Below are 22,352 nucleotides of genomic sequence, written 5' to 3'. Positions count from 1 at the left end.
CTTGTGTTTTTGAGGCCAGAACTACTCTGAGTCTTGGACTTCAAAGAAGACAGTCGTGGAGACAGAACTCTCCTGCAGCTCCTGTCTGTGGGCATAGCTGCAGGAGCACTTCAGGAAGGAGTCATCGAAGAACTACCTTTGGACAACTGAGGAAGTTCCAACACCATTCTAAGGGCAGCCTTCATGAGGATGTAATGGAGATGCTCCTTCCTCAGCTTCTCTGTCCTGGCCTTGAAACCACAACAAATAAAGCACTTATTTCTAACACGATCCTTGCCTAAGCACTTGAGACAAGGCAAATGAGGGTCACTGACAGATATAGGCTTTCCGCAGCCTGAGCAAAGTTAAAAACCCAGGGATCTTGGCACAGGCTCCCTGGATCCCAAGTAGGGACTGGATGCCCTGCTGACTGGAAAAAAACTAAGAACTAAACATTTTTGAAATGAAATAAAAAATTTTAAAAGCATCAAGTGACAAAAAGGAGTACCATTAGGTATTACAGAGTAGACTAAAAGTTTTTGTTAACAGGAACACAAATGCTCTGACCACCAACCACGGATGGTAACAAGAAACTGCAGGAGCAGAGGGTTGGCTCCACGCTTTATACCCTCACTTCAGAGAATGAGGAGCTCAGCTGTGAGGGGGGCTGCCCCTATATGTACCACTAAGGGAAAACTCTCCACCACCGGTGCCTGGGACATGCACACACCTACAGTATAATCATCAATATACAAGCACTTGAAATATCTGCAAGAATTAGACTTGGCCTGGATGCGAGGACCTAGAGAGAGGCTGGAGTCAAAGATGACACCCAGATTACGGGCCTGAACAACAGGTAGAATTATGGTGTTCTCCACCATGGTCAAGAAAAAGGTAATGGAAAAGGCTTGGGAATAGAGTTGCCAACTTTGGCTGGGCGAATTCCTGGAGATTTCATAACATGACATGATCTTTATTTAAGGATTCGTCTTTAATTCCTGGAGACTCCAGGGCAATCCTGGAGGCTTGGCAACCTTTGGGGGGATTAAGAGCTCTGTTTTAGCCACGTTCAGCGTAAATTAATTGTTAGATATCAACGAGGAGATGTCAGTGAGACAGGCTGAGATTTTAGTTTGGATAGACAGGTCTGGAGTAGAGACAGGGATCTGTCAGTCCCTGCATAGAGATGGTAGTTTAATTTGTGTTTGCAGATGAGATGTTACTATATTATTTTTAAAAGCTATTTTAAAAATCAAATAATAATTACGGACTATATATTTACCTTGCTTGAACATTGCTGGGGTCTTCCTTAATCACGGCTGTAAAATCCTGAAGAGCTATAGTCCAAACTGATTTCTCAAAGAAATGTATTCCATGTTTCATAAATGCATCTGTTCTTTTTGGATTATATTGAAAACACTACATTGAAAAATTTAAGAAGCACATAATATTTGCATAATAGTTATACTTATTTTCCTACAAATTAAAAATCTGAAATGAAAAGGTACCAAAGAGTATAAACTTTTAGTTTATACATTTTTTTAAAAAATCTTCCATTCTTTTAAAAAAATTTCCTTGTCCTTTAATTTCCTTTGCCATTCTTTTCCCTTCAATTGTAAAAGTGGAACACATAACCAACTAGGCAATCTTATAAACTGACTCTTAATTTAGCTATGAATCACTCTCCAGGATAAATTACATAAAATCCTTTGTTTAAAAGGATACATAGCTTTCAGAAATTTGTGCCAGATAAATCTAAATATTTGTAATTCAGTGATGTTACTATAATAATGTTACACTACAAAAAGGAAAACCTACTTTAGCATAATCATCCATTGCCAACAATAAGTCCTGTTTCTCTTCCAACAACTCAGCTCTCCTAAAATAAATGTCATCATCTGTAGGGTTGCATTTCACTGCTAACGTGCAATTTATGATGGCCAATGCATTATTGCCTTGATTTCTGTAAATTTCAGCCTTTGACAGATATGCATCTAGAACCAATAAAATATAAAATACATTTAGCAGCACAAAATATTTACGATTCATCTGCCATCTGTAGAAAAATAGCACAAGCATGAAAGTAAAGCATGACCAATTCTTTTTCACTCTTGGTGATACACGGCAAAAGTACTGGAACTTCAGCTCTGTGCTCAGACTTCTAACTCCATAGTCCTCCCGACAGATAGCTTGTGTAAGATTTCTCAGTTATTGAAAGTCTTTGCAAATTCAGATTAACGTAAAGCACTTCAAAGTGATCCGAATGTTCAAAGCCATTTTAGCCTGAGTAAAATAACCTAACAGGCCTATTTTGATGTTTCTCAACAACATTCTAATCTGTAGATTGAGCAAAGAGATGAAATAAAAAAAAAACCTGTGCATGCACAAACTTACAGCAACTTAAATTACTACACCAATTTATTTCAAACACAGCATGTTTCCTTAGCTCCCCTTAGAATGTATTCCTCAAAACAAAGCAAGTTTGAGCAAAAAATATCAGTCACAAGTTAGTTATGTTTGTGTCAAATTCCTGATTAAAAAACTTACGGCAGTGTTTACACACACATGCACACCTCAAAACATTGAACAAATTTTGCTGGAACTTTGCAAAAACAATTTGCTTCAGGCAATCATCAAGCATGGAAAACTGCAACCTAAAATGAATTTGTCTGTTTAGCGCAGTTAAAAAAGGGAGTTAATCATAAAAATTACATTTTAACTAACATACAAGGGGACAAAATTAAGGGTGCATGGACAACCGTAAATTTGTTGTTTCCTAACTTTCAAGTGCACCCTAAGTAACATTCTTTTCATGCAGGTTTTATTGTATGCAATCCCTTAGGTTTCTGTTTGCTGTAAATTTTTATCTTCCATTAAAAACAATCTCACCTAGGGTTGCTAGGTGTCTAGTTTTCAACCAGAAAGTCCAGTTTTAAGGGGACCTGTATAGTCTCCAGTCAGAAGTATTGACTAGACACCAAAAGCCCGATTACTGCAATTTTCTATCTTCTTCTCCAGGAAGCAGCTGTAGCCATGACGGAAACTCTGCAGAGGGTTCAGCCATCGCCGCTGTGGGTCAGGGCGGAGCAAGCCATACCCCTGGGGCACACAGGTGGGGGCGTGTCCCTGGTTTGCCTCGCTCCCCTCCAGCTGCACAGTGCCTGGGTGGGTGTGAGCCAGGAGGAGGGAGGGGTTAGGAGTAGTCATGGCCTGTCAGGGGTTCCTTCCTCACTTTGAACTCTAGGGTACAGATGTGGGGACCTGCATGAAAGACCCCCTAAGCTTATTTCTACCAGCTTAGGTTAAAAACTTCCTCAAGGCACAAAGTCTTTGCCCTTGGATTAGGTAAAACGCTACCACCACCAAGAGTTTTAGACAAAGAACAGGGAAAGGACCACTTGGGGTCCTATTCCCCCAAGCCCTACACCCCCTTTTCTGGGGAAGGCTTGATAATAATATCCTCACCAATTGGTACAGGTGAACACAGACCCAAACCCTTGGATCTTAAGAACGATGAAAAATCAATTGGGTTCTTAAAAGAAGAATTTTATTTAAAGAAAAGGTAAAAGAATCCCCTCTGTAAAATCAGGGTGGTAAATACTTTACAGGGTAATCAGATTCAAAACACAGAGAATCCCTCTAGGCAAAATCTTAAGTTACAAAAAGACACAAAAACAGGAATACACATTACCCCCAGCACAGCGAATTTACAAGCCAAAAAACAAAGAAAACCTAACGCATTTTCTAGCTAGATTACTTACTAACTTTACAGGAGTTGGAGAGCTTGCATCCTTGATCTGTTCCCGGCAAAGGTATCACACAGACAGACAAAAACCTTTTTCCCCCCCTCCAGATTTGAAAGTATCTTGTCCCCTCATTGGTCATTTTGGGTCAGGTGCCAGAGAGGTTACCTTAGCTTCTTAACCCTTTACAGATGAAAGCGTTTTGCCTCTGGCCAGGAAGGATTTTATAGCACTGTACACAGAAAGGTGATTACCCTTCCCTTTATATTTATGACAGGGCCCCTGTGAGGGGTATTTGTAGGGAGCTTGTTGCCACAAGCTAGTGAACAGGGGACCACAAACAGGGGAGTTTGAGAGAGGGAGAAGGAGATCCCCCTGCTGAAAGAACAAGTTGCGAGTACTAATCTTGGGGAAAATCTTTTTTCTCTCTTTCAGGTTATTTCAGTTACAGGGTCAGTTGAGATTGTGTGTCTGGGGACTGTTTGAGCCTTTGTTCCCTGGATCATCCTTGATCATCTTTGATTAGCCTCAATCAGCCTTGCGATCACCCTCCCCCTGTGTGATTAACAATGGGGTAGAGCTGACCTAGGAGAAAAGGCCTTAAAAGCCAGAGGCTAAGCGACCCAGGGGAGCTAGCAAAAAGGAGACCACAAACAGGGGAGTTTGAGAGGGAGTTTGTGGGCGGGAGCTGTGGTTAGGAAGGGACACATCGCCAGTGCCAACACTGCTCCAGTCTCCTCCACTTGCACCTGTACCCAGACAAACCACCTAAGCATGGATGCCTCTACCCAGATCCTGGTGTGGATTTGAAGAGACCGTGAGCTGCATTTCCCCACTCACAGAAAGCCAGGCTGGGGGGACCATCCAGCGTGAAAGGTGCCTGCTGGTGGAATCTCAGGAAGCAGGGGGGAGAGCTATAGGAGGAGGTGGCTAAGCTGAGGAGCATCCATGCCAACAAAGAATTCCTTGAGAGTATCCACATGGAGACATCCAAGGCTGAGGAAGCTATCCAGTTTCAAAGGACTGATGTCACACCACCAGGGGAGGAGGATATGGCTCTGTCACAGGGAGGACACTGGCTACTGGTTACTTCTGGCAACAGGCAGTGCTCCATCCCTACTCCCAAACTGCCCACCATGATGATGGAAAACCATTATGCTGCCCTGGCAACGAGCGATGAGGAATCACCCCCAAATGTGGAGGAGGAGAAGCCATATACCCACAAGGCTGGGAGGATCGCAGCCACCAGTCCCAGGAGGAAACATAGGGTAGGCTGGTGAATTTCTTCTGTCACCCTGACATGACATCCTGGAAGGTATGGCTAAGGGACAGCGGCCCATATCCGAGATGTTACTGAGGGACTGTCGAGGATCATCCAGCCCTCTTACTACAACCCACTGCTACTCATCCATGTGGGCACTAATGATACTGTGAGGTATGACCTTCAACAGGTCATGAGTGACTACAGGGCTCTGGGAGTAAGGGTAAAGAAGTTGGGAGCGCAGATGGTGTTCTCTTCAATCCTTCCGGTCAAGGGTAGGAGTCAAGGCAGAGACAGATGCAACCTGGAGGTGAGTGCCTGGCTGCGAGGATGGTGTTGCCAGGAGGGTTTCAGCTTCCTTGACCATGGGATGCTGTTCCCGGAAGAAGAACTGCTAAGCTGAGATGGGGTCCATCTATCGAGGAAGGGGAAGAGCATATTTGGATACAGAATGGCTAACCTCGTGAGGATAGCTTTAAACTAAGTTTGAAGGGGGCAGGTGACCAAACCCCACAGTTAAGTAAACATGGAGACCTGAGAGAAGGGTCAGAATGTGGTGGGAGCATGGGCTGTTATAGCAGGGATAAGGGAGAGACAAGACAGAACTCGGGGGGGGGGGGGAGCATGAAATCAAATCAGTGTCTTAAATGTATACTAATGCAAGAAGTATGGGGAATAAGCAAGAAGAACTCAAAATACTAATAAATAAACACAACTATGACATAGCTGGCATCACAGAGACTTGGTGGGATAATACACATGACTGGAATGTTGGTATAGAAGGGTACAGCTTGCTCAGGAAGGACAGGCAGAGAAAAAAGGGAGGAGGTGTTGCCTTGTATATTAAAAATGTATATACTTGGATTGAGGTTGAGATGGAAATCGGAGACGGACTTGTTGAAAGTCTCTGGGTAAAGATAAAATGGGTAAAAAACAAGGGTGCTGTCACGGTACAGGTCTACTACAGAGCACCTAACCAGGAAGAAGAGTTGGATGAAGCTTTTTTTAAGCAACTAACAAAATCATCCAAAGTACAGGGCTTGGTGGTAATGGGAGACTTCAACTACCCAGACATCTGTTGGGAAAATAACACAACAGGACACAAATTATCCAACAAGTTCTTGGAATGTATTAGAGACCATTTTTTATTTCAGAAGGTAGAGAAAGCTACTAGGGAGAGGCTGTTCTAGATTTTATTTTGACAAATAGGGAGGAACTGGTTGAGATTTTGATCAAATTCACCCAAGCGGCACTTCCACTTTCATGAAATGGTAACGTTCATGATTTTAAGGAATGGTAGGAGGGAGAACAGCAAAATAAAGACAATGGATTTCAAGAAAGCAGACTTTAGCAAACTCAGGGAGTTGGTAGGTAAGATCCCATGGAAAGCAAATCTAAGGGGAAAAACAATTGAAGACGGTTGGCAGTTTTTCAAAGGCCACAAGAGCAAACTATCCCACTGCATATGAAAGATACAAAGTATGACAAGAGACCACCCTGGCTTCACCAGGATATCGTCAATGATCTAAAACTCAAAAAAAGAGTTCAACAAAAAGTGGAAACTAGGTCAAATTACAAAGGATGAATATAAACAAACAACACAAGTATGTAGGGACAAAATTAGAAAGTCCAAGGCACAAAATGAAATCAAACTAGCTAGAGACGTAAAGGGCAACAAGAAAACATTCTTCAAATACATTAGAATCAAAAGGAAGACCAAGGACAGGGTAGGTCCATTGCTCAATAAGGGTGGGGGGAAACAATAACAGAAAATGTGGAAATGGCAGAGATGCTTAATGACTTCTTTGTTTCAGTTTTAACCAAAAAGGTTGGTGGTGATTGGACCTCTAACGTAGTGAATGACCGTGAAAATGAGGTAGGATCAGAGGCTAAAACTGGGAAAGAACAAGTTAAAAATTACTTAGACAAGTCATCAGGGCCTGATGAAATGCATCCTAGAATGGAGCTGACTGAGGAGATATCTGAGCTATTAGCCATTATCTTTGAAAAGTCCTGGAATCTCCCATCTTCCATAAGACTGGAAAAGAGCAAATATAGTGCCAATCTATAAAAAGGGAAATAAGGACAACCCAGGGAATTACAGACCAGTTTATCTTCTGCTCCCAGAAAGATAATGGAGCAAATAATAAAGCAAACAATTTGCAAAGATCTAGAGGATAATACAGTGATAATACATGGATTTGTCAAGAACAAATGGTGTCAAACCAACCTGATAGCTTTCTTTGACAGGATAACAAGCCTTGTGGATAGGGGGAAGCAGTAGACGTGGTATATCTTGACTTTACTAAAGCTTTTGATACTGTCTCGCATGACCGTCTCATAAACAAACTAGGGCAATGCAACCTAGATGGAGCTACTAAAAGGTGGGTGCATAACTGGTTGGAAAACCGCTCCCCGAGAATAGTTATCCGTGGTTCACAGTCATGCTGGAAGGGCATAATGAGAGGGGTCCCATAGGGATCAGTTCTGGGTCCGGTTCTGTTCAATATCTTCACCAACGATTTAGATAATGGCATAGAAAGAGTATAAAGTTTGCGGACAATACCAAACTGGGAGGGGTTGCAAGTGCTTTGGAGGATAGGATTATAATTCAAAATCAGCTGGACAAACAGGAGAAATGGTCTGAAGTAAATAGGATGAAATTCAATAAGGAGAAATACAAAGTACTTCACTTAGGAATGAACAAATCAGTTGCACACATACAAAATGGGAAATGACTGCCTAGGAAGGAGTACTGACGAAAGGGATCTGGGGGTCATAGTGGACCACAAGCTAAATATGAGTCAACAGTGTAACACTTGCAAACAACATTCTGGGATGTATCTGCAGGAATGTTGTAAGCAAGACGCTAAGAGAAGACTGAGAGGGGACATGATAACAGTTTTCATGTACATAAAAGGTTGTTACAAGGAGGAAGGGGAAAAAATGTTCTTCTAAACGCTGAGGACAGGACAAGAAGCAATTGGCTTAAATGGCAAGGGAGGTTTAGGTTGGACATTAGGAAAAACTTCCTAGCTGTCAGGGTGGTTAAGCACTGGAATAAACTGCCTAGGGAGGTTGTGGAATCTCCATCATCGGAGATTTTTAACAGCAGGTTAGAAAAAAACCTGTCAGGGATGGTCTAGAGAATACGAACTCCTGCCTTGAGTGCAGGGGACTGAACTAGATGACCTCTCAAGGTCTCTTCCAGTCCTATGATTCTATGCTTCTAACTTACCCTGAGCACGTACAGTAGGCCTGTACCTTCTGTACTACAGCACAGACTTTTATCATTTGCACTACAAGAATAACATTAGTCAGTGGCAGAAGAAGGCTGCAATTGCAGTTGGTGAGAGGGAGTAGGCCACTGGGGACAGGATATGGTTTGGGGGAGCCTGGTCCACCTCCCTCTCTCACTCCCCCACCCTTCCTGGGAGTTGGAGAGCCCCTGCCCCATGTGGAGCCCCCACAACAGGGAATGAACCTCTGGGACCATTTCCTGGCCCAGATAATGACTAGGGGGAACCTGGCTTATCTCTCTTCCACTTCCCACCCCAGAAGTGGGGAATCTCCTGATCCATACTGTGCCCTGGGAGGACGGTGGATGGATGGCTCGGGCCACATGCTGGATTCAGATGGCTAGTTGGGGAAGCCTGTGTTTCTGTGTTCCCCACTGAAGGAGTTGAGGGATCTCCTGCTGCATGTAGTGCCTGGGTCTAGGGGGAGGCTGGGAGCAGAACACCCAGCCCTCCCACCTCACCCAACCTGCTGCAGCTGCTCTGGGAGCTCCCAAGCACTTTGAGTAGCATCCACTGCAGCTCCTTTGGCTTTCCTTTCCTTTCACAAACCAAAAAAAAATAAAAGGTTGAAAGAACACTTTATAATAGAAATCTTTAGGCAGGGTCATTACCAGCTTTCCTAGAAATATTAATGGATATAACGTCATGACAATTGTGTATGTATTGAAATAAAACAGTTAGTTATTGTTTTAGAAATTTGGGCCCCAATCTTTCAAAGACTTGTGCTCATGCAAAACTTTACAAACTACAAGCAATCCTATTGAAGTAAATGGGACTATTCGGTGCATAAAGTTAGGCATGTCCATAAGTCTTTGTGATACCGGGGCCTAATACAACTGAAGAAACAGCATTTGTAAGAAAAAACTGTTTAAAAAAAAAAATCAGTCATACTTCAGTAGATACATACCTGCATTATTTTTGTTCCACTTAATTATAAAATTCAGGTCATCCAAGGCAGCTTGATTTTTTTCTTGAAAGAGGTAAATCAAATGTCTGTGCCAATAAGCATTAAGTAGAAGTGGTTCTAAGCTTATGGCCTACAAAAGAAAATGTGAAATAAATAATAATTTATTATTTAGACAGTGAGATCTCACCAAGCAAATAATTTCTTATGCATTTTATTCATAGTGCTCATAATATTAATCTAACATAAGTCTAGGGAAAATTTACAGGAGTATACATATCTGCCACTGGTCTGCTAGAGTCTGGACTTGTAAACTGTCAAGACACACTGCAAGGCTCACCTGTTTTCTAAGGCTTTGGAGGATGATAAAGATGAGGAATTAAAAGAATAAAATGAATGTCCTGTGCAGGTAATTTTAGACAGTCTAGAAGATATCTAAGAGATTATAGGTGATATTGTGTATTATAATGTACTGTAAAGAGTCAGAACATGTAACAGATACCTATATTATTTTATAAATCAAAATAAATTAAACAAATACATACTTTACACTTATGTATCACTTTACATGGAAAGTCTGTGGGAGAAGATCTAGTTTCTTAATTATAAAACAGTAAGTCAAATTTAAAGTTAAAATGTTTTATAAATGTTTACTGGAATCTGGAGATAATATGTAAATTGGGTCCAGAACAGGCACATTTTGGGGGGAAGTATCAAAACCAGGTAAAGAGATTTTTACCCACATGCTTTGGATCTATGCATAATGAGAACAGGTGATGTGAAAGATGAGCAATGTGGATTTGGAATTTATAATTACTGCACCTATCTAAAATAAACACTATTCCTGATCTGAAGACTATTTCATCAAGAAACGTCCTGGTGATAGGCACCTTAGAAATACCTAAAATAGATAAGTAAATTGAAGGAGCGCTGCTTGGATACGATTTGAATTAATGAAGAATAAGATCCTCCAACAAAGACAGACTGGAGGGTAAATCTTTCTCACATTGTAGATCTTGAGAGAGCAGGACAGTACAGATGATTAAAACACATATATAAACAATTTATTTATACTGAGGGGGCTGAGATTAATTATCATCATTATAATCATGATTTAACATTTATATTCCAATAGTGTATGGACACCAAGCAGGTTGGGGCCCCAACATGTTAGATGCTGTGCAAACATATAGTAAAAGATAAGTATAAATATGAAGAACTATGCTATTGGCTGTAAGTGAAGATTTTTGCATTAAATACACCTTCTACCTTCAAGTAATGTACTTTAGATTTTATCTTTTTATTTTTGCTGTTTATAATTTATTTTTGTTATGCTTAGTTTAGATTGTGTAGTTTCTTGGGTGGAGGTGAAGAGTTTCTCTATGAAGTGGGTACCCTCTAAATTACTGATAGACTTAATCTTCAAAAACATACCAAATACCAATGTTAATTTATAAATATTAATTATTGTAAGAACATTTATTTTACTTATGTGTAATAAATATACTGCACTTTATAGAAAATAAAGGCTCGATTATCAGCTGTGCCCAAAGTAGTACTTGGAACAGCTGGAAACAAAAAAAAAACAAAAAAACCTTACTTGCCATCTTTCTACACTCTCTCTTCGCAGCCAGGGCCCAATTCAGAACTTTTCTAGCTTGAGACAGCTATTATGGACTCCAAAGAAACATTATGGTGCTAGAGCACAGCGTATTTTGGCCCTGCATCTCCATTCCCCCAATATGCACCTGGGAGCATCCCATTCTGGGAGAGAGGCAAAAGAAGGTGGCATAGAGGCTGGCTATCAGCTTTCTACCAGCCCTGGGAGAACTCAGATGCCCAACAAGGAAATAAAAAACACCTACTTCTTGGTAGTAAACAAACTTTGTATTAAACTTACTTTTTCTAAATCATCCATGGCTGACTTTAACTTGCCTAATTTCCTGTTTATTGCTCCACGTCTACAATAGTGAAATGCTGAGGAATTTTCTTCCTTTTCAATCAACACTGTTAGTCTATTGATTTCTGTTTCCAAATCTTCAATTTCAGCAATATCTTCTACCAAAGCAGGATTCACTGAGTCCATTAGTTCTATTTCTAGATCAGGTTTTCCTTGTTCTGCAGAGTCCACCTTCTTAGTGTCTGTTAGTACTTTAGCATCTTTTTCCTCAGTAGAAGCCCTACTAGGAGGGAAAGCCTCATCAAACCAGCTATCCCAGATTCCTCTGACCCACTCACAAACACCAAGGTCTTTTGGAATTCCACCTTTACTTTTTTCAAATTTCTCAAAATCTAACAAACAAGGGAGACTGGGACTTCGATAACGTTGGACTGCCGGAGATACTCTGATACTGAATTTATCCTGTAGATGCAGTCTTCCAAGGGATACAGAGCTGAAACAGGGGGGGAAAATGATGACGTTAACTACAGGTTCTTAGCTATATTGATGATACGGAGAATTTGGCAATCAATAAATATTTAATTAACCACTTAATTAGTTTAATTAATAATTATATAATATTTTTGGTCTAAGAGCCACTTATTACAATATAATTACAAATTAGTCACAAGTGAGCACAGGTATGATAAATGATGTTCACACTCCAAAATAAATCAGCACCTGCTGCTTAGTTCCAAGCACACACACCTCCTCAGAAAGTTCTCAACAGACGTATATAAGGACAAAGCTAGACCTGAGAAAAGGACCAAATTCAAGAGCTGCATAATAACCTAAAAGATTAGATTAAATAGATGGATGAGACACACTAATGGGATTCTAAGGAGGCCAGTGAACATAGATCTACGTGCATCATCCAAATTGTAATGCATGGAACATGCTAATCGCCAAGGACGGTGCCAAAACCAAGCCCAGAATGATCATTTCTTTCTAAAGACAATACATAGCTTCCAAGCTGAGAGCCTCGACAACGTTCAACATCAAAATCTGCTGATTGTGTCAGATTTAAGACCTATTTCAAGCCACTCAATGCCAAGGAAATATAAAAGTCTTTATCTGTAGCTGTAATATTATCTCTGTCACCAAAACACAGAGTTCTAAAATGGAATGTTGAGATAATATTTTACGTTTATCCAGACTCTTTCATCTTAAAAATCCCAATTAAAACCATATCTAATTATATACAAAACCACTGAAATGTAGCCACCTCTAGGGTGAAGGACATGCAGGACACCACACAGAGGTAGAAAGCCCTGACTCTCAGCAAAAGGGCTATGAAAACTTCAGTGTCAACAAAAAGCAGAGAGCACCTCTTTTTATAAGTTTCAGAGTAGCAGCCGTGTTAGTCTGTATTCGCAAAAAGAAAAGGAGTACTTGTGGCACCTTAGAGACTAACAAATTTATGTGAGCATAAACTTTCGTGAACTACAGCTCACTTCATCGGCAGCTTATGCTCAAATAAATTTGTTAGTCTCTAAGGTGCCACAAGTACTCCTTTTCTTTCTGTTTATAAGGTTATCTTGAAAACCTACCACCACTTCAACATACCATCACAGTAAATCACACTGTCCTCAGTTTTGCTAGTTGAGAAAAATCTAAGAGCTAAACATAAGGAAAAAAGAAACACAAACTCATAACAGCCCATGAAAGATAGCTACAGAGACAAACAATTAGCTGGAAGAAGAAACTGAACTGAAAGGCCAGTATTGAGCACCCGTTTATATACAGTGTGTGTACATTTTTCATCAATCAGTGCACAAGCGGGTAGTGTACATTTTTTCAGTAGCTCCCAAACCCACACACACACAACTTAATCCAAAAGTGAAGATCTATGCATCAGACTTAAGAATTAATTTGTTGTCCATTTCATATACTAATACAAAACTGTTAAGTAAGAATATTAACATTCTTTTACTGCATCTGTGGCCTTTTAAATCCTTGATAGCTTCCTAAAGTCATATCTCTTCTATATCCTATATAATAAAATGAATAAAAATAAGCAATGACAATGAATATATTTAGAGTGATACAAGAAGTCTGAAGAGTAAAGAGAGAACCCCTTCCCTTGGATATAAACTGTGCAACCTCACAGAACACAAGACGTTAATCCAGCCTAGGATTTCATTCTATTCTTTCAGAGGAAAGAAATCTCAGGTTAAATTGTGCTGTTATAACAACTAGATTAAGCTTTTGAACACACTACTTTTTAAACTTCAGTATTCACTGGCTACTGTTGTTCTATAAATAAGTTAATTAATTAAAGTATAGGATTCCCTTTTTAATGAACTGAACATAATTCCTGTGTTTCAGAGTAACACTTCACATTCAAAAAGATTAAATACAAAAATCAAAAATATGACCACAAATTTAAATAAATGGTTTACAAATGCAGTATGCATTAATTAAAGAAAACCTTTTAAGAATCTTTGAGGGTTGTTTTAATTCCTCAGCCATAGCTTCTAATTTTCCACGGTCTATCATTTTCTTTGATTTCTTTGTTTTCTTTCTTTTTGGGAAAATAATGTACTTCATCCCAGCTTTTCGAGCTTTCTCAACAAGAACGATGTCATCATCAGTATCCTCTTCTCTTCTAAAAATAGGTATTCTTTCCATTGGTAAGTCTACCAGTGCTGGTAAAGACTCATCACAGCTTTTAGTCAATAGGTGCTTAGAAGGGGAGCTTTTCTCAATCTCCGTCTCAGCCGCTCGCTCAGATAGCTGTCCCTTCATAACCTTCAACTCTTTCATGCTGGTTTTGAAATTAGCAGAAATCTTTAACACTGTTTTGCCTTTGAAAGCAGACATATCTGGTGCAGAGACTGATCTTTTAATAAAACTTATCTGTTAGAAAAAAGAAAGCTGAATTTATTTGATGTTCATTTGAAACAATATTTATGTATTACGTTTACACAATTTTAGTAGATTGGATTTTAGTATTTAATTTAAAAATAATAAAAAAGATACATAGTTTCATAGAGGCTATACTATTCAAAACATTTTTAAAATAGTATTTAACCTAAAAAAACCTACATTGTATCTACATTTGTCAACATGTTTTTGAAAGTATGTAAGCCTATGCAGTAATACATCATTATTTGAAGCTGACAGATGTTAATCTTAACAGCAAAGTATTACAAGGAACCAGAGATGAAGATGTAAAATTCATATCTTTTATTCAAGTTTAATTTTATTCAAACCAAAAGATTTATACCAGTGGAGCCACCATTCATAGAAACGTGTATTGAGGCAGGCATGGAATCAGGACTAGTGAGAGACTGTTTGTCCTAGACACACGGAAAGAGAGACAAGATGAGAGGAATGTGGTTTAATTAGGCCGAAAATTTATTACTTATCTGGGAACTACCTGGTGATAATTTGTACAATGCAGGCCATGATTCCCACCTTAATGATTTCTACCTGGTCGAGTGCTGCCATCAGCCACCCTACCCCTCCACAGCTAGTCTCAGCCCATTGCTGTGACCCCTATCACTGTCCCTTGTATGAGGATTAATGAGCTGGGGAAAGAGGGTTGTCTCCTCATTGTACCAGACATTAGGAGTCCCAAGCCTGTTCCCCAGCTACTTTAGGGAATGTGTTTGTCAAAGACATGGCAATTTCCTGCACTATCCTTGAAAAACCTTACTGAATCAAGTGTATGTATCTTTGGAGTACATTTTATTAATGCAAAGTTCATGTATTATTGTGGGTCTGGATGATCAAAACTATATTGAACAGTGTGGCAGACAAAAATAGTCTATTGGGACATATGAAGTGAATTTTCTGGGAAGTATCTATGGGAGATGAATGCAAATTCCCCACCTCCAATTATGCAAATACCCAGCCTTTTGAAGCTACCCCCTGAGGAGAGGGTATTTGCCTGCTGGTCACCTGTTACATGAGGCCAACATCAAAGATCCATGCTGTATCAAGAAAAGACTGCACTATTCATAGTTGTTCCCATTCTGAGCCAAGGCTGGTATGAACTTGTAACCACAGAAAAACCCCTTTGAAGGACTGGCTCCTATAAGAGTCCTTGTTGCAGTTGGGGGTGATCTCTGGTACGCTTATCAGCATACACATAGGTTCTTTTGTTGTTTGAATATGTTTTCTCTCTAATGCTTTCACTTTAAGATTAAATGTACTTGCTTAGAAAGAGCTGTGGTAATTTGTAACTGCTGGCAATTACAGCAGTTCATAACCTTTGGAAAGAAAACAAAGCACAGACCCTAGTCTGGTAAGGCAATCTGGCTTGCTGGGTATATCAGAGTATAGGCAGGGAACTATACAGCCTGGAAAAACCCCAGTCAGGAGGAAGAGAGGTGATGGCTGAGGAGCCGGGAGAGTAGAGTGGGTGTCCTCAAGTGACCACAGAGGGTGAATACAAGTGCAGTTGTCCTAAACTGTGACATCCTTCCCCTAAATCCACTTCCAATTCTGATTTATCAGGAAACTGGATGCTCTTTGAGATGAGTACCTGCACTGGACACCCTATACCTGCTAAGTTGTATAAAACTTGACCCATACCTCCAGGCTTACCCTGTTAGGTCTCTGAGTTGCCCTGGGGAAGATGAAAAATCCCACCCCATTCTAGCAACTCTGGCCGTGAGAGAAAAATCCCTTTCCTGTCCTCAAAAAGGTGAAGAACACAATGCTCACAGCAGACCAAAAACCCACTCCTGTGCTAATCCCAGGGATGGGAGGGTGGGGAGCTGCTAACTGGGCATAGGAGGGGGCTCAGACTGGAGGGACAAGGTTTATATACCCTCCACTAGATGTGCAGAAGACAATGGCTTATCTTAGCCCCACTGGCCTGCCCACCATCTGCTCGGGCCCACCTCGACCAGGTCCTGCAAGAGGGCACACCCTGCCCACCCTCCACCCCAGGCCCTCCGGACCTTTTCATCGGGCTCCTGCGCAGTGGACACAACCGGCCCCCTCCCGCCCCTTCACTGTGAGCCGACTGCATGACTTGCAGCTGGTTCATTTCCAGACCGCACCAAGGAAACATCTGTACACGCTCGTGCTCCACACCCTTCACTTCCTCACCCTTGTGTCCCGCCCTGACACAAAGTGGCAGGGCCTCCTGCCACCTTTAAAGGGTGAGGAACCCTGGTGGGCCAGCCTATACTCTACCCTGGTCCTGAAGCTTGCCGTGCATATCAGTTGACGGCTCCTTCATGGGGCCGTGATCACGGGCATGTATTTGGCACGGTTTACCCCTGTCCCAGACACCTGCCCCTTCTGCAGCACGAGGGAGACCCTAGCACACATTTACTTGGAGTGTGCCAGGTTGCAGCCCCTATTCCGGCTCCTCACAAATATTTTGTTACATTTCTGGCTACACTTTTCCCCTCACCTCCCTATCTATGCACTCCCTATCCGTGGCCCCACAAAGCAATGGGACCTCCTGGTCAACTTCCTCCTGGTTCTGGCTAAAATGGCCATCTATAAAACCAGGGAGAGGAGGTTGGCCAATGGAAACTCCTGTGACTGTGGGGCCTATTTCTGATCCTCCGTCCGTTCACGTGTCCGGGCAGAGTTCCTCTGGGCAGCATCCACTAACTCCCTTGACGCCTTCAAGGAGCAGTGGGCGCTGTCTGGGGTTCTCTTCTCGGTGTCCCCATCAGGTTCCCTTTGTTTGACCCTTTGACCGCACTCCTGTTCCTTTTATTTTGTTAGTTGTCCCCCGAAATCACTTGGCTTCCAGGTCCTGTGGATCCCCCCCTTAGGCTGGGGGGAGACTCTTTAGCAGTGGGCGGGCTTCCACCCGTCCACTTCCTGGATCCCAATAGGATCTGAGGTGATGCCTTCTCCCCCGACCCCACACATCTGGAGGGGGGTACCCCTTAAGGAGCTACCACCCTTTCTTCCCCACCAGTCCAGACAAAGTCTCCCCACCTTGAGGTTGCAGGGATTGCAATTTGTGCTACAGGGAATCAGAGTCAAAGTTTGAGGGGAACGGTACACTGCTATAGTTTGTGTAAACAGAAAAACCACAACCTGATTACATCCAGGATACAGACCAGCTGTTACACGCTGGTGTTTAAATTGAACAATTATAAATCAGGTACAATTTGCAGTGATAAAAGTATGCTTTGCCATAAGTTTTTACACTGTTAATACCAATTCACTGGTCTATTTTAAAAATATACACAGACTGCTGAGTAGCCCTGCCCTGCGGCCAGGTACCCCAGCTTTCCAGTGTCCGCAGCTCAAGCGCAGCCCTGCTATGCCAGAGCTTCAAGGGGTTCAAGGCTTCCTGCTGCTAAGCTGGGAGCCTGGCAGTCCAGGAAACCTGACTCAGGCATGGGCTCTCAGGATTTCCAGGGCTCCCAGCTCCTCAGCAAGGAGCCTGGAAGCCCTGATTCTAACTGGGGCTCAGTTCCTGGTTCTATGGCTGGAAGCTGGGAAGCCCTGAGAACCCCAATCTCATGGCCAGGTCGTGGGCCAGACCTAGCAGTCAGAACTAGATTCTGCAGTCACAAGATAGGAGTGAAGAGTCAGCTGGTCAGAATACCGGAAAGTAAGAAGCAGGAGACAAACTGGAGATCAGAACCACGAGTCAGGAACCAGAGTCAGACCAGGTCAGAATACAAGAGCGTCAGAGGCAGAAGCGAAACTGGTAGTCAAGAACCACAAGTCATATGCCAAGAATCAAACCTGGTCAGGATGCCAGAAAAATCAAGCTGGGGAAGTGGGCAGCAGAGTGGAGCCTAATTGTTCAGACATCTTCCTGTTCCTGCTTCTGACTTAAGTAAGGCCAGTGGGCCAATCAGCCACTCTGCCAGCTGGACCTCAGGGATGGAGCCTCACACTGGGGCTGGGCTTTGTGGGTCCCAGGTAAGGAATTGTCAGCAGGCTGCTAGGTAGAGGGTTGAAGTATGCCTGCTCCCATGAGCCCTGTGGGCCTGGATTCAAGACTCACAGGTCATATCACCACCCCTTCCCCCAAGGGCACTCTCCAGGAGACATGGGTTCAGGTTTCTCAGCGTGGCTCCCATGGAAGACCCAAACCAGGATGGGAGTATGAATGTTTTCAGCTGGCTCCGAAGTGCATTGTTCTGAGCCGTAACCCTCTCAATCAGTTAAGTACCATAATTTGCCCCACTTGATCTTAGACTCGAGAACTTAATGAACAATGTATTCCTCCTGACCCTGTACTTTCACTGGTAGGAGCAATGATTGGGTTCTATGGAGTGTATGGTTTTAAAAGCAAGACATGGAACATGGGGTGAACTCTGAGGGATCAAGGGAGCTGGAGCTCGAAGGTGACTGGGTTGATTTGTCACCATATCCAATACGAGCCAAGGAATCGGTGGCCTAGTTTCTGAGAGGATCTGTCCATGCAGATGTGCTCTGTAGAAAGCCATACCTTTTGTCCTACAGATCATGCAGGGCTCTGTTATCTACTCTTGTCCACATGCTTTTTGTAGTCTTCCTTCACCTTTTCAAGGTGTCCCATCACTTCATCTTGTATGCGATAGATGTATTGTACTAGGTCCAATGCAGAGTTGGCGGAAGATGTGGGTAGCTATGGTGACATCAGGGGTGGTACCCACAGTTGATAAAGAAGGAGCTGTGGCCTGTGGATGCATGTTCTGCATTACTGTACAAGTACTCAGCACAGGGAAACAGTGAAGACCAGTTATCCTGGTAATGGTTGATGTGGCATCATAAGTATCATTTGAGGATCTGGTTGATTCTTTCTGTTTGGCTGTTAGACTGAAGATGGTAGGCAGAGGACAGGTGCACATGGACTCCTGTTTAATGAAGGGCTTCATGTCAGAAACAGGCAATAAACTGTGGTCCCAAGTCGGAAGTGATGTGATACTAGAGACCATGAAGGCAGACTACATAGTTTATGCAGAGTCAGGTGGTTTCACCCAGAGAGGGTAAACCCATGCAAAGAATCATAGAATAGAACATCAGGGTTGGAAGGGACCTCAGGAGGTCTACTAGTCCAACCCCCTGCTCAAAGCAGGACCAATCCCAATTTTTGCCCCAGATCCCTAAATGGCGCCCCCAAGGATTGAACTCACAAACCAATGAAGTGAGCCCTCTTAGAAAAGCAATCTATCACTATCAGAATGGTCGTGAAACCACTGGATTCTAGTAGCTGCACCACGAAGTCTAAGGAAATGTCCCTCCAGGGCCAAGATGAGGTATCCAGAGGTTAGAGGAGACCACACAGTTTCTTGGTGTGGACACACACCTGGCAGGAAGCTATAAAGCTCTCTATCGTGGGGTGCATTCAGGGCCACCAGAAGAAACAGGACATTAATCGTAAGGTTTTATATCACCCTAAACTGTCCTGCCAGGGTGGAGGCATGGCACAGTTGAAGAACCACCACTCTTGCAGGTCCTGGGGGAACATAGATGCAGTCACTTTTAAATGTGATCCCCTCCTGGGTGTCATGTGGTTCTCAGTTGATAATGGCTATCTGATGGGGTGAAATTCCAGAGACAGGCAAAGTGGATGAGTGCAAACAGGTTCTGGCAGCAACTCGCATTGAGGAAATTATGGGATTTGAGTATGTTGGCTGGTTCTGGACTGGGGCCCTGCTGAGTCACAGCCACATCTTCAGGACAAAGCGTTGGCCTTGCCATTTCTAGTTCCCAACTGGTACGTCACGATAAAGTTGAACAAGGAGAAAAATAGGGCCTACAAAAGCTGTTGTTGGTTTAGGGCCTTGGCCTGGCACAGGTACTTCAGGTTCTTATGATCAGTAAACACTTGGATCTGAAGACAGACCCCCTCCAAGTAGTGTCCTCACTCTTCAAAGGCGGTATTAATTGCCAGGAGCTGCTTCTCCAAGATTTTATATAGTTTCTCTCTGCAGGGGTAAGCTTCCTCAAACAGTAGGAGATGGGGTGCAGTATTTTTTCAGGTCCATGCCTTTGGGAGAGGACTGCCCTGATTGCCATACTAGAAATGGCTTCCACAATCAAAGCTTGTATCATGTCTGGGAGGGCCAATACAGGAGCAGTGGTGATGGCAAGCTTCAACTGTTCAAATCCATGCTGGGCCTCTAACAAACAATGGAACCAGGCATTTTTCCAGAGTAGGACAGTGAGGGACTTGGCTTGTTTTGAAAAATTCAAAATGAATCTCGAGTAAAAGTTCACAAAGCCTGAAAAATATTACAGGTCATGCACACATCAGGGGGCTAACCAGTCGCAGATAGCCTGGACCTTGCATGTATCCATCTTGATTCCTTCAGGAGACAGGATGAAACCCAGGAATTCAGAAGAAATCTGATCCAATATGCACTTGTCAAGTTTAGCATAGAGTCTGTGTTTCTGTTGTCTCTCTAGGATTGTACAGACATCAGTGGTGTGTTGGTCCAGATCATCTGAGATCAATATATTATCTAAATATACTATCACAATCTGGTCCAGTAGGTCTTGTAGTACATTGTAAATGAAGTGCTGGAACATTGCTGGAACAGTCCAAATGGCATAGCTAAATATTCAACTGGCTATAGCAGGTCTGAAAGGCAGTATTCCATATATCCCCTTCTCAGATATAGATGAGACTGTAAACTCTCTGGAGATCCAGTATAGTGAATATGCGGGCAGCCTCCACATGGTCCAAGAACTCAGGGATCAGGGTAGTGGGTAATGGTTCCAGATTGTTATCATATTTAGGGCTCAGTAATTGTCCCAACGTGGAGGGAGGCTTTCTGCATTGTTATTCTCAAAGACATAGTTCTGGTGCTTGGGAGGTAAGTTCCATCATTCCCCCAGCAAGTGTTTCAATGGAGGCGACTACACTTACTTGAGCCTACTTGGGTTTGGATACAACATTCACTTGTCCCTGACCATGCTGTCCACCAAATTCTGACAGGAAAATGATCTTCTGCTCTCACCAGTGAATAAGATGCAGCCAGGAGATGCCAAAGAACTGGGAACATGCAGGGAATTGCATTATTTTTCTGTATCCCTCAATAATGGTCTCCATTGGGAGAGTATCTTCCACAACTAGACATGAAGACAGTTTCATCAAGAGTTTCAATCATGTCAGGCATGGCCTTGTGCAGCAGGAATCTGTACGGCCCAAGCTGTAGCTGCATCCATTAAATTGTCTGCTGCTCCAAAATTGATGAGGGCCTGTTCAAGGGACATCTGTTGTGGGTCCCCCAGGATGTGCAGCTGGACAGGCACTGCAAATGAGAAGCCCCTGGATAGGGCTCAGGGTGTGTGTCAGTAAGGGACTAGGATATGGGGAAGTTCTCTTCTCTAAAGGCCCAAGCTTGTTCCCACCACCATGCCTGGACCAGCTTGTTTCCCATGCTCCTCGGCATTCATACTGTCCAGGCTGAGATAGGGTGGCCAGGTTCACCATAGTAGAAGCACAGATGGCATTGACGAAGCTGTTCCTTTTCTTCAGCTGTAAATCACTGATGAGCCAGACTGGTTTCATGGGCGATAGAGAAAGTCACAGTTCACAGATAGGAGGGCTGCAGGAAACCTCTTTTCTCCTCCCTTTGTTCTTGCAACCAATTATCTGTGTGGATGGTAAGGTCCGCAAGGCATCTAAGCCTGTAGGTTTCTCTACGTGGGCCAGTTCATCTTTGATTTCTTCCCACAAGCTCAACTGGAACTAGTACAGCTGCGCTGCTTCATTCCACTCTGTATCCGCTGGGAGGCGGTGGAAGTGCACCGCTAAGGAGGCCACTGTGCTGTGCCTCTGCTGGAGTCCCTCAGGATGGCCTCTGTCATTTGAGCTGGGTCATGGAAGATGGTTGACATCAAATAGAAAAAGCCAACCCAGTTTGACAGCACTGGGATATGGGACTACCAGCTGCAGGGAGGCCCAGTCTAATGCATCTCCTGTCAGCAGGCTGATTACCAAGGCTATCTTGGCCCAATTAGAGGCATATATTTGGGGATGTATCAGAAACATAAGGCACCATTGGTTCATGAATCCCCGGAACAACCGGGGGTTCCCATCGAACCGTTCAGGCAAGGGTATCACAAGCCCCTGTTCAGGGCAAGGCACTGCAGGCTGTGTTAGCTGCACAGTATTTTTCATACTGAGCTGCCTCACTTGCTCCTGCAGCTGCTGGTTGTCTGAGGTCAGCGGTGCAACTTGGGCCTGCAGTTCTTGATGATCTGCCTGAAGGGAGAGGGCCCATTTGAGCAACTCCGGTGCTTCTGGTGGTGCTGCTGGTTTCATCCTTCTTGCTCTGCAGGGTTAGTCTGGTCC

The 22,352-nt window shown here is 43.0% G+C and overlaps 1 protein-coding gene across 8 annotated transcripts in view; it reads right to left on the bottom strand.

The window, feature by feature from the left end:
- Positions 1 to 22,352, bottom strand: part of TTC6 (tetratricopeptide repeat domain 6) — a 133,603-nt gene that overhangs the window by 61,889 nt on the left and 49,362 nt on the right. For all 8 annotated transcript variants that reach the window (XM_048854948.2, XM_048854943.2, XM_048854942.2 and 5 more), the window contains 5 exons: positions 13,557 to 13,984; positions 11,087 to 11,579; positions 9,190 to 9,319; positions 1,798 to 1,973; positions 1,262 to 1,398 (listed from right to left, as the gene is read on the bottom strand). In XM_048854948.2, the coding sequence (XP_048710905.2) occupies positions 1,262 to 1,398; positions 1,798 to 1,973; positions 9,190 to 9,319; positions 11,087 to 11,579; positions 13,557 to 13,984 (1,364 nt within the window). The remainder of the gene's footprint in view (positions 1 to 1,261; positions 1,399 to 1,797; positions 1,974 to 9,189; positions 9,320 to 11,086; positions 11,580 to 13,556; positions 13,985 to 22,352) is intronic.

The sequence above is a fragment of the Caretta caretta genome, chromosome 6 (genome assembly GCF_965140235.1).
Source record: "Caretta caretta isolate rCarCar2 chromosome 6, rCarCar1.hap1, whole genome shotgun sequence".
Lineage (NCBI taxonomy): Eukaryota > Metazoa > Chordata > Testudines > Cheloniidae > Caretta > Caretta caretta.
The sequence above is the reverse complement of the archived record's forward strand: the minus strand, read 5'-3'. Positions and strand labels throughout refer to the sequence as shown.